This window comes from Mandrillus leucophaeus, unplaced genomic scaffold (genome assembly GCF_000951045.1).
Source record: "Mandrillus leucophaeus isolate KB7577 unplaced genomic scaffold, Mleu.le_1.0 Scaffold7, whole genome shotgun sequence".
Lineage (NCBI taxonomy): Eukaryota > Metazoa > Chordata > Mammalia > Primates > Cercopithecidae > Mandrillus > Mandrillus leucophaeus.
This window is the reverse complement of record NW_012107585.1, coordinates 7863376-7876238: the sequence shown is the minus strand read 5'-3', so window position 1 is coordinate 7876238 and position 12863 is coordinate 7863376. Positions and strand designations below refer to the sequence as shown.

Below are 12863 nucleotides of genomic sequence, written 5' to 3'. Positions count from 1 at the left end.
TTCGGAAGAACACATTAACATCTCTCATTCTTTTTAACTATACGATATTGGGACAACTTTACTGTTATTAGAAAAATTAGGCTGGGTGGCTGGGAGCAGTGGCTTACCCTGTAATCCCAGCACTTTGGGAGGCCGAGGTGGGTAGATCACGAGGTTAGCAGATCAAGACCATCCTGGCTAACACGGTGAAACCCCATCTCTACTAAAAATATAAAAAATTATCTGGGTGTGCTGGCAGGCGCCTGTAGTCCCAGCTACTCCTGGGAGGCTGAGGCAGGAGAATGGCATGAGCCCGGGAGGTGGAGCTTGCAGTGAGTGGAGATCATGCTACTGCACTCCAGCCTGGGCGACAGAGCAAGACTCTGTCTCAAAAAAGAAAAAAAAAGAAAAATTAGGTTGGGCATGGTGGCTCATCCCTGTAAACCTAGCACTTTGGGAGGCTGAGGTGGGTGGATCACCTGAGGTCAGGAGTTCGAGACCAGCCTGGCAAACATGGTGAAATCCCGTCTCTACTAAAAATACAAAATTTAGCCAGGCATGGTGGCATGTGCCTATAAACCCAGCTACTTGGGAGGCCGAGGCAGGAGAATTGCTTGAACTCATGAGGCGGAGGTTGTAGTGAGCCAGAGGTTGTAGTGAGCTGAAGGTTGTAGTGAGCCAAGATCATGTCACTGCATTCCAGCCTGGGCAACAGAGCAAGACTGTCTCAAAAAAAAAAAAAAAAATTATCCAAAACAGGGAGTTAAGGCAAAAAGATGACCATGTGTCCTTTCGAAAAAGAAAATATCCTTTTTTTTGGGGGGGGGGACAGGGTCTCACTTTGTTACCCAGGCTACAGTGCAGTAGCGTGATCACAGGTCCCTGAAGCCTGGACCTCTTGAGCTGAAGTGGTCCTCCCACCTCAGCCTCCTGAGTAGCTGTGACTACAGGCATGCATCACAACGCCTGGCTGTTTTTGTATTTGTAGTAAAGACAGGGTTTCACCATGTTGCCCAGGCTGGTCTCGAACTTTTGACCTCAAGTGATCCACCCACCTCAGCCTCCCAAAGTGCTGAGATCACAGGCGTGAGCCACCATGCCTGGCTCTCAAAGAATAAAATAAATATCTTTGAGTCCATAGTGATATAAATAAATCAAGGAGATGAATCACAGACATGGCTCCTGCGATTTTAATGGAGCAACAGATGGACAATGTGCAGTGAAGGAAGAGAAGACTGAGAGGGGAAATCAAGCATCCTGTTTGGAACAAGTTAAGGTCCAGATGCCAATGGGCATCTACTCTGTCAAATCAGCCATTGGTTAGGAGTAAGAGCTCAGGAATGAGGTCAGGTCTGGGCGGACCACAGAACCCAAGATGCACAGAATGGGCCCAGCCAGGAAGTCCTTCCACCCTTCATCCCAAGTCCCCCTGCAGCCACCACTGTCTCTTATCTCTTCCTTCTCATCCAAGCTTCTTGACACAGTGATCTATGCTCACTTTTTCTTTTTCTTTTTTTTTTTTTTTGAGACGGAGTCTTGCTCTGTCGCCCAGGCTGGAATGTAGTGGTGCAATCTTGACTCACTGCAACCTCCACCTCCTGGGTTCAAGCAATTCTCCTGCCTTAGCCTCCTGAGTAGCTGGGATTACAGGCGCCCCGCCACCATGCCCAGCTAATTTTTGTATTTTTAGTAGAACGGGGTTTCACCATGTTTGCCAGGCTGATCTCGAACTCCTGACCTCAGGTGTTCCACCTGACTCAGCCTCCCAAAGTGCTGGGATGACAGGTGTGAGCCACCATGCCTGGCCTATGCTCACTTTTTCCTCACTTCCCAAACCACCACAATATAACTGCCACACCAACAATTTATTCAAACTCTCCCAGCAAAATTTCTGTGACCTCATGTTGCCCAATCTAGTGAATCTCCGCAGCCTTTATCTTATTTGACCTCTTCGTGGCTTTTGATGATGCCAACCATTTCCTCCTTCTTGAAAAACTACTTTTCATCTTATTCCATGACAGCATGTGTTTCTGGTTACTTTTCTTTCTCTCTCTCTCTTTTTTTTTTTTTTTTGAGATGGAGTCTCACTCTGTCACCGAGCTGGAGTTCAGTGGCGCGATCTCAGCTCACTGCAACCTCCACCTTCTGGGTTCAAGCAATTCTCCTGCCGCAGCCTCCCAAGTAGCTGGGACTACAGGCACATACCACCACACCTGGCTAATTTTTTGTGTTTTTAGTAGAGATGGGGTTTCACCATGTTGGCCAGGATGGTCTCGACCTTCTGACCTCGTGATCCGCCTGCCTTGGCCTCCCAAAGTGCTGGGATTACAGGTGTGAGCCACCGCGCCCAGCCTTCTTTTTCTCTTGAGAGTGCCTTCTCCATGTTCTAGATTAAATCATCTTCTCCTTGTCCTGTTAATGGAGGCATGTCCCAGGGCTCCATGCTTGACTTCCACACCTCACACTGCTCGTCTCTTACTGGCTTATAGTTTTATCTGCCACAATACCTTGATGGCACCCACATTTACGTCTGTAGTTCCCTCCTTCACGCTCCAGATGCACACGTCCGATGGCCTGCTGTATGTCTTCAGCTGAGCATCCATAACGCTTCCCATTCACTATGTCAAAAGCTGAATCAGGCCGGGTGTGTGGCTCGCACCTATAGTCCCAGCACTTTGGGAGGCCAAGGTGGGTGGATTGCTTGAGCCCCGGAGTTCAAGACCAGCCTAGGCAACAGAGCAAGATCTTAATTCTACAAAAAGTTAAAATTCAAAAGTTAGCCAGGCATGGTGGTGTGCTGTGTGCCTGTAGCCCCAGCTACTCAGGAGGCTGAGGCAGAAGGATCTCTTGAGCCTAGGAGTTTGAGGCTGCAGTGAGCTGTGATCACACCACTGCACTCTAGCCTAGGTGACAGAGTGAGACCTTGCCTCTTAAAGAAAACAAAACAAAACAAAACAAAACAAAACCAGCCAACCAACAAGCAAAGAGCTAGAATTCATCACCTCACCCAAGCCCCAAAGGCCTTAGGCCTATAATCCTCTCAGTTTGTACCAATGTCATTCTTCCAGCTGCCCAAACCAAAAACCTAGAAGTTGTCCTCAACTCTTTGCTCTCCACTATCCCCATATCCAATCAAACACCACTTCTGGCTTGGCGCCATGGCTTATGCCTATAATCCCAGCACCTTGGGAGGCCAAGGCAGGTGAATCACAAGGTCAGGAGTTCAAGACCAGCCTGGCCAACATGGTAAAACACTAAAAATACAAAAAAAAAAAAAAAGGCCAAGTGTGGTGGCTCACACCTGTAATCCCAGCTACTCAGGAGGCTGAGGCAGGAGAATCGCTTGAACCCAGGAGGTAGAGGTTGTGGTGAGCTGAGATCGTGCCACTGCACTCCAGCCCAGGTGACAGAGCGAGATGCTGTCTCAAAAACAAAACAAAACAAAACACAACAACAAAAAAGTCACCTCTTATGTATTTTCCCTCCTAAACATTTCTACAATCCATCCACACCTCTTCATCTCCACTGTCACTATTACCCTGTTCTCACGCCCACCTTTGTGCATGCTGATTTTGAGGTATCAGTGGGACATTGAGGTGGACATTTAGGTCTGGAGTGTGAAGGAGACAGACACTAAAGTATGAGGAATCCAGATCACGGGTGGAGTCCATGGAGCTGGGGAGAGGGGCAAAATGGATCAGGATGAAGTTGTTTTAGGAGAGGAACAAGAGGTTGTCAGGAAAGTGGAAGTGGTTGGCAATGTTTCATGCTATAGATGGGTTATGTAAAATGAAGGCTGAAACCCCGGGAAGGCTGACAACATGTGGTCTCTGGGTACTGTATTAGTTCTCTATTGCTGCCATAACAAATATCACAAACAGCAGTTTAAAACCACAAATGCAGCCAGGCGTGGTGGCTCCCACCTGTAATCCTAGCACTTTGGGAGGCCAAGGTGGGTGGATCACTTGAGGTCAGGAGTTCAAGACCAGCCTGGCCAACATGGTAAAACCCCATCTCTACAAAAAATACAAAAATTAGCCAGGCATGGTGGCACGCACCTGTAATCCCAGTTACTTGGGAGATTGAGACAAGAGAATTGCTTGAACCCAGGAAGCAGAGGTTGCAGTGAGCCAAGATCATGCCACTGCACTCCATCCTGGGCAACAGAGCCATACTCCATCTCAAAATAATAAATAAATAAATAATACCACACATGTGGCCAGGTGCAGTGGCTCGTGCCTATGATCCCAGCACTTTGGGAAGGTGAGGTGGGATTGCCTGAGCCCAGGAGTTCAACACCAGCCTGGGCAACATGGTGAGACCCCATCGCTACAAAAAATACAAAAATTAGCCAGGCATGGTGGTGGAGGCCTATAGTCCCAGCTACTTGGGAGGCTAGGGTAAGAGGGCTACTTGAGTTTGGGAGGTCAAGGCTGCAGTGAGCTGTGATCATACCACTGCACTCCAGCCTGGATGAGAGAGCAAGATCCTGTCTATTAAACACATGCGCGCACACACACACACACACACACATTTTCTTTCTCATAGCATCTGTAGGTCAAAGTCTAGCATGCCATGGATAGATTATTTGCTCAGGAACTCACTGAACTAAAATAAAGGTGCTGGCTGGCTAGGGTTCTCATTTAGGTCTCAGCATCCACTTCCAAGCTCAGTGGTTATTGACCAAATTATTTCCTTCTCGTGCTTTCCATGCTGCCCCCACCATCTTCAAGCCAGCAACAGCAGGTGAGCTCTTCTCTCGCTCGGAATCCCTCTGACCTCCTCTTCTGCTTGATGGGCTTGTGGGATTGTGTTGGGGCGGCCCAGGGAACCCAGGAAAATCTATTTTAGGTAAACTGAATAGTAGCCGTGACCATACCTACAAAATCCCTTTTGCCATGCAATGCAACATAATTATGGCAGTAAACACCTGCGGATGAAGGTCATGCCTACCATGGACTCTGCTAGAGGATTTTGATTAAATTAGTGGGGTGGTGAAAGCCATATTGTGGTGGTTTGGGAAGTAAAGAAAAAGTCAGTGGTGGCTGGCGGCAGGAGGACTTGGGAGGATGGGTGGGAGGGCTTCCTGGTGTGTCCCCTCTGTGCATCTTGGGTTCTATGGGCCGCCCAGACTGACCTCATCCCAACATGGTGAAGCTCCATCTCTACTAAAAATACAAGAATTAGCCAGGCATGGTGGTGCATGCCTGTAATCCCAGCTACTCAGGAAGCTGAGGCACGAGAATCGCCTGAACATGGGAGGTGGAGGTTGCAGTGAGCTGAGATTGAGCCACTTCACTCCTGCCTGGGTGACAAAGTGAGACTCTGTCTCAAAAAGAAAAAAAAAAAAATGCTACTACTAATAATAAATAAAGTGCCTCAGGGCCAGGCATGGTGACTCATGCCTGTAATCCCAGCACTTTGGGAAGCCAAGGTGGGAGGATGGCCTTGAGACCTCTCCAAAAAAAACAAAAGACAAAACAATTAAGAAAAGAAGAAAATAAAGTGCATCCGACCTTTTGTTTCCCTACTGAAGCGGCCCAGCGCTGCCTCGCCGCATGTGGAATAAACCCAGGCTCTTGTCCCAGCCTCAGGCCTCTGTGATGGGGCCGCAGCCCGCCTCCCCACCAGCCTCCTGTCCTCTCTCGGCACCGAGGCTGCCATGACCCTCTTCCCGTTCTAGGAACAGCATCGAGCTCATTTTCGCCTGAGGACTTTGCACTCCTGTCCTGTCGCCTTGGAACACTCTTCTCCCAGGTCTTCGCAGGACCGGCTCCTTCTTGTCTTTCAGTCTCTGCTTCAACGTTGTCACCTCTCAGAGAGACTTTTGCTGATCACCTGACTAAAAGTATCCCGCCCGTCACTCTCCAACCGTAGCAGTGCCTTCTAGCTTATTTATGAATGTTGTTGCTATTGTCTGCCACGGCCCACTGCAATGCCGGGCCCACAAGGGTGGGGACCCTGTCTAACTTCTTCGCCACTATTCCCAATACCCTAGAAAAGGGCCTGATCAAAGCTGGCACTAAAATATGAATAAGGAGGCCGGGTGCAGTCGCTCATGCCTGTAATCTCAGCACTTTGGGAGGCCAAGGTGGGAGGATGAGCCCAGAAGTTTGAGACCAGCCTGGGCAACATGGTGAAACCCTGTCTCTACGAAAAAATTTTAAAACTTAGCCGGGCAGGCTGGGCGCGGTGGCTCACGCCTGTAATCCCACCACTTTGGGAGGCCGAGGTGTGCGGATCACCTGAGGTCGGGAGTTCAAGACCAGCCTGGCGAACATGGTGAAACACCATCTCTACTAAAAATACAAAAATTAGCTGGGTATGGTGGCACGTGCCTGTAGTCTCAGCTACTTGGGAGGCTGAGACTGAGGCATGAGAATTTCTTGAGCTTGGGAGGTGGAGGTTGTAGTGAGTTGAGATTGTGCCACTGCACTCCAGCCTGAGTGACAGAGCAAGACTCCATCTCAAAAAAAAAAAAAAAAAAAGATATGAACAAGGATTTCAAGCAATAACTCTGGAGCACAGCCTCTGGTTCTGGGCCCTGAGATTGCAGAGGCACGATGGAGAGTCCAGTGATGTCCAAGGATACACGGAGTTGAGATGAAGCCTTCGACCCACCACACTCACAGCAGTTACGGGGCCGTCCCTGCACACCGGCGTGGGCATATACTGCAGAAATTTCCAGAGATACCGCATTCCGCACATCTCACGCCAGATTCGTATTTCCTCCCCAGAAATTCCCTGTGGGCGCTGGCCTTGAACTCCTGGAAGTCACCTGGTCCTTGGTGGTACGGTTGTGTCTGTCAACCCTGGGCTTCGAAAGTTTGTCTAGTCAAATCAACAGGTTCCTTCCACGAAGAAAGGCAAAGATGCATGCATGTGTCTTTTTGTGAAGTATGTGTGTGTCTGAGTCAGGCATCTGCCCACCTTGAGGGTAACCTCAGCATTTCCTTTCAGCCCTTCCACTCAGCCGTGGCCAGCAGAACTTTGTGTGTTTTCTGGAGAAAAGCTGAGTAAATGGTTTTGCCATGGGCGGGACGCTGACTGCTCTTCCTCCTCACCCTGGCCCTTTATATATCTCCAGGCAGCCATGGCGAACACATCTGGCTCCAGAAGCCCCCACCGAAGCTGGCCTTGCTCTCTCTCGCCATGGCCTCTCACTCAGGTATTGCTCGCTGGTCCTGGTGCTTCCGGAGTCTTGGGCATCATCTTATCTCACCAGGAAGATTCTGGAAGCACTGCCCCCAGGGTTGGCTCAGCACAGCTGCAGGGGGAGCCGGGGTGGACAGGGGTGTGTGATGCATGCGTTCACGGCATCATTCTCTCTCCAGGCCCCGCGACGTCCGTGCTGTTTCTGCTCTGCTGCCTGGGAGGCTGGCTGACCTCCCACACGTTGCCCGTCCATTTCCTACAACCAAGTGATATACAGAAAATAGTCAAGGAATTACAGTCCCTCTCGAAGATGCTTTTGAAAGATGTGAGTGCCCTAGAGATTTCTTTTCTAAACGATTTCTTTAAAATGCCTTCCATTGCCCTCCGAAGAGGTTCATCTCTCCAGACCTGAAGCCAGGGCTGTGGCTATGCCAGGAAGGGATGGGGGCAACTAGACAGGAGAAGATGGCTTTTTTTTTTTTGAGATAGAGTCTCACTCTGTCGCCCAGGCTGGAGTGCAGTGGTGCGATCTTGGCTCACTGCAACCTCTGCTTCATGGGTTCAAGCGATTCTCCTGCGTCAGCTTCCCAAGTAGCTGGGAGTACAGGCACATGCCACCATGCCTGGCTAATTTTCATATTTTTAGTAGAGACAGAATTTCTGCATGTTGGCCAGGCTGGTCTCGAACTCCTGACCTCAAGTGATCCGTTTGCCTCGGCCTCCCAAAGTGCTGGGATTACAGGCGTGAGCCACTGTGCCCAGCCAAGATAGCTTTGATCAAACAAATACCCAAACTTGGAAGCAATTCATGAAATTGGCATTACCCTTCTCATCTGCCTTGGCATTTAGACTTTAGCCTTGGCTTTTATAAAAGGCAGAGGTTGTTACCAACCAAAGATGACTGGGCAGTTCAGGTTGATGAGGTGCTGCTGGCAATTTGGTCTGACTCAAAAACGGTTAGTCCTTAGAAAGAGGGCAGGGAGGGAGTGGTCTAGACTCCTTGGTTTGTTTGGGAAAACTCTCCCCTGTATCTTGGATGCCTTTCTGGACAAGCCTAACACTGTCCTCTCTAAGTGGGGCGTACGTGGCTTTAACACAGAGTACAAAGGGCGGAAGTCCATGGAAAGCCAGATGTGCTACAGTTTCCACCGCCCTGAGCACGTGAGAGTGGGTTCTGGAAGGCTGGGGAGGCCTCAGCTGGATGGGTCAGTGGTTCTGAGCACAGGCTTCAGGACTGCAGCCACCTAAGCTCTAGTTTCATCTGGAAATGAGGTTACTGATGGCACAGCCTCATAGGGTTGTGACATTGATCAGATAAATATATCCACCAGGCGGGTTGTGGAGGAAGCATGCAAACATTCACTGTCAGGACTTGCAGCTGTTATTGCAAACCCAACACTCACCATTTCTCCTCATTCCACAGGTGAAGGAAGACAAGGGGGTGCTCGTGTCCCAGAATTACACGCTGCCGTGTCTCACCCCTGACGCCCAGCCGCCAAACATCATCCACAGCCCAGCCATCCGGGCATATCTCAAGACAATCAGACAGTTAGACAACAGATCTGTTATTGATGAGATCATAGAGCACCTCGACAAACTCATATTTCAAGATGCACCAGAAACAAACATTTCTGTGCCAACAGACACCCATGAATGTAAACGCTTCATCCTGACTATTTCTCAACAGTTTTCAGAGTGCATGGACCTTGCATTAAAATCGTTGACTTCTGGAGCCCAGCAGGCCACCACTTAAGGCCATCTCTTCCTTTTGGAGTGGCAGGAACTTAAGGAGCCTTAAAAAGATGACTGACAGCTAAGTGTGGGAACTCTGCCGTGATTCCTTAAGTACATTTTTCCAGTGAATAATCTCAGTGACCCCTCAGATGGGCTAGTCCTGGGAGGGCTGAGATGTAAATTTGTGAATTACCTTGAAAAACATTAGGTTATAGTTATTAGTCTTGGTATTTATGGAATGTTTTTCTTCAGGAGGCTTAAATCTTACTTATGATACCTTTGTGAGGGCAGGAGGTGGCAGCTATGTTAATTTATTGATATTTATTGTACTAAAAGTTGTTAATGCTCCCTGCGGGAGCCCTTGGAATCTATTTAATAAATTATATTGAATTTTTCTCATAATCTGTGATGCGTTTTGTGAGGGGCTTGACATTGGCAAATGGGACTCCAAGCTGGGTAGCGTTGTGGCAGAGGGTGGATGGACATGCTCTAGAAAGAGGTATCACTTTACCACTGTCATTTCTTCCCACTGGACAGGCTCAATAAAAAATAGTGACCCTGAGCTGGGCACTGTGGCTCACACCTGTAATCCCAGCACTTTAGGAGATAAAGGCAGGAGGATCACTTGAGCCCAGGAGTTCAAGACCAGCCTGGGCAACATAGTGAGACCCCATCTCTATTTCAAAAAAGAAAGAGAAAAAAACTAATGACTTTGGCGGGGCATGGTGGCTAGTTTCGTCTGGAAATGGCAATGGTGATGGCCACAGCCTCATAGAGTTGTAACGCAGATCAGATATCCCAGCACTCTGGGAAGCTAAGGCTGGAGGACTGCTTGAGGCCAGAGTTTCGGACCAGCCTGGGCAACATAGCAAGATCCCATCTCTAAAAAAACCAAACCAAACCAAAACAAAAAAAATCAGCGTGGTGGTGTGCTACTTGGGAGGCTGAGGTGGGAGGATTGCTTGAGCCCAGGAGTTCGAGGCTGCAGTGAGCTAGGACAGCACCACTCACTCCAGAGACAAAGCAAGATCCCAGGAGCAATAAATACTCATTGAGCATTTTCTCTATGCCAGGTCTCTTTTCATAGGTAGGGAAACTGAGGCAGGAAGTCAGTCACTTGCTCAAGGCCACACAGCTATTAAGGAGTGGAACCCAGATTCCAGCCTGGGCTTCTCTGCCTTACCCAGCCTTTGACCCTCCCTGGGCAGTGGCTGGGTCTCACAGGCCCTCGATGCCAGGTGCGGCATGCAGCAATCTTACAGTGTCCTCTGCACAACTCCCCACTGGGTTTTCAGGGCCTAGGGGACTTCTTCATAGCCAGGTCCAAAGATTTTGTCATTTGAATCATTGTTAAGTCCACAACTATTAAGGCTTCTTAGAGATCACCCAGACTCAAAGCCTGGTCTCTGGGCCAGCAGCAGCAGCAACAGCCCGTGGCAACATTTTAGAAATGTCAATCATCGGGTCTCACCCCAGACCTACTGAATCGGAAGGTCTGTGGGTGGAGACAGCAATCTGGGCTTTGTGGAGCCCTCCAGGGGATTCTAACACACCCTAGAGTTTGAGAACCACTAATCTTGAGTCAACCAGCACCTACATCTTCATCTTATCTCTGGGGAAACTGAGGACCGAAGAGGTGTGGTTTGCACAAGTTCACACTCAAGGGGGGATGTGGTTAGGACTCTGAGACATGCACTTCAGTCTTGGACTTCTCATTTTTATTCTCGCAGGTATTTCTAGTGCAGTCCCCTAGCAGGCTTTTTTTTTTTTTTTTTTTTTTTTTTTTTTTTTCCTTTAGAGAGTTTCACTCTGTCACCTAGGCTAGAGTGCAGTGGTGCGATCTCGGCTCACTGCAACCTCCGCCTTCCAGGTTCAAGCGATTCTCCTGCCTCAGCCTCCCAAGTAGCTGGGATTACAGGCGCCTGCCACCACGTCTGGCTAATTTTTTGTATTTTTAGTATTTTAGTAGAGACGGGGTTTCACCATGTTAGCCAAGATGGTCTCGATCTCCTGACCTTGTGATCTGCCCGCCTCGGCCTCCCAAAGTGCCGGGATTACAGGTGTGAGCAACTGCGCCCAGCCCCATAGCAGGCATTTAAGCCCCCAGATATCCTAGTATCCAAGGATGAGGTTTTGGTGATCTTTCCAGAAAATATCCAGTGTGGTGGACTTCTCTCTCTCTTTTTGACTGTCCTACATCAGAACACCTTTACATATATTAGAAAAATTATCGCCGGGCGCGGTGGCTCACGCCTGTAATCCCAGCACTTTGGGAGGCCGAGACGGGCGGATCACGAGGTCAGGAGATCGAGACCATCCTGGCTAACACAGCGAAACCCCATCTCTACTAAAAAATACAAAAACTAGCCGGGCGAGGTGGCGGGCGCCTGTAGTCCCAGCTACTCGGGAGGTTGAGGCAGGAGAATGGCGGGAACCCGGGAGGCGGAGCTTGCAGTGAGCCGAGATCACGCCACTGCACTCCAGCCTGGGCGACAGAGCGAGACTCCGTCTCAAAAAAAAAAAGAAAAATTATCTAAAACTGGGAAATAAGGCAAAAAGATGACCATATGTCCTTTCAAAGAATAAGGTAAATACCCACAAGTTCACTGTGATATAAACAAATAGTTGGGCCAGGCGTGGTGGCTCACACCTGTAATTCCAGCACTTTGGGAGGCTGAGTCAGGAGCATCACTTGAGGTCAGGAGTTCAAGACCAGCCTGGGCAACATGGCGAAATCCCATCTCCACAAAAAATACAAAAACGAGCTGAGTGTAGTGGCGCACTCCTGTAATCCCAGCTACTTGGGAGGCTGAGGTACGACTTGCTTGAATCTGGGAGGCAGAGGTTGCAGTGAGCCAAGATGGTGTCACTATACTCCAGCCTGGGCAACAGAGTGAGACCCTGTCTCAAAAAAAAAACCAACAAAAAATAAAGATAAAAATAAATGGTTGACGAGATAAATAAATGAGGGAAAAGGGACAAATGTTCCTTATAGAATTCTAATTAATAAATCATAAATACAGAGGAATGAGGGAAATAGAAAATCATCATTAGAACACCACAGTAATAACGGCCTCAGGCAGGATCCACAGAAGAATGCTGAAGTTAGCAGGTGAAACTTTAAGGAGAAACAGGAAATCTACACAGCCTTAAACAATCTCCCTTCAAACCATGGTGGTGGCTTTAACATATGTCCACAAAAATTCGATATTCCTCCCTCCAGGAGGGGGGGCTTAACTCCCCTCCCCTTGAAGGTGGGTGGGACTTGGTGACTCCCTTCTAAAGAACAGACCACAAGAGGGAATACAGCAAGGCGGCAAGGCGGCAGGGGAGATGCGTCTCAGACATCACCTCTGGCCAGTGAGCCCACGCTTGGATAGCACGCGCCCTTCACGTGACACAATGAGAAGGTACCTCCCTCACTTCTCTGTGATTTTCCAAAATCACCATCCCAGTCCCATCAGGAGAAAACACCTGCCAAGCCCAACCTAGGGTCATTTCACAAAATCCTTGACTGGCACTCTTCAAAAGTGTCAGGGTCATGAAAAACAAGGAAAGGCTAAGAAAATGGTCACAGATTGAAGACTAAGGAGATACAAGCACTAAGCACAATGTGGGAACCTGGACTGACTCTTGGACCAGAAAACAGACATTAGTGAAAAAAATGGAGAAAATTCAGATAGCTGGTAGTTTAGTGATTTATATCCGATGAGTGTTAATCGCTTAGTTTTTATAAACATGCACAGTTATTTAAGAAATTCCCACTTAGGGGAAGCTGGGTGAAGGGTATACGGGAAGTCTCTGTACTGTCTATAACTTTTCTATAAATCTAAAATTACTTAAAACAGGTCAGGTGCTATGGCTCACCCCTGTAATCCCAGTGCTTTAGGAGGCTGAGGTGGGTGGATCACTTGAGTGATCAGCTCGAGACCAGCCTGGGCAACATGGCAAGATTTCAACATGGTGAGAGCCCACCTCTTTTTTTTTTTTTTTTT

General features: G+C 48.7%; 2 protein-coding genes across 2 annotated transcripts in view; one reads left to right on the top strand and one right to left on the bottom strand.

The window, feature by feature from the left end:
- LRRC43 (leucine rich repeat containing 43) overlaps positions 1-12863 on the bottom strand; it is a 39332-nt gene that overhangs the window by 25638 nt on the left and 831 nt on the right. The gene's annotated exons all lie outside the window — the stretch shown is intronic.
- IL31 (interleukin 31) lies at positions 7113-9269 on the top strand. The gene is made up of 3 exons (XM_011964492.1): positions 7113-7147; positions 7314-7459; positions 8558-9269. The coding sequence occupies exons 1-3, from the start codon at positions 7132-7134 to the stop codon at positions 8885-8887; spliced, it is 492 nt and encodes a 163-aa protein (XP_011819882.1). The 5' UTR covers positions 7113-7131; the 3' UTR covers positions 8888-9269.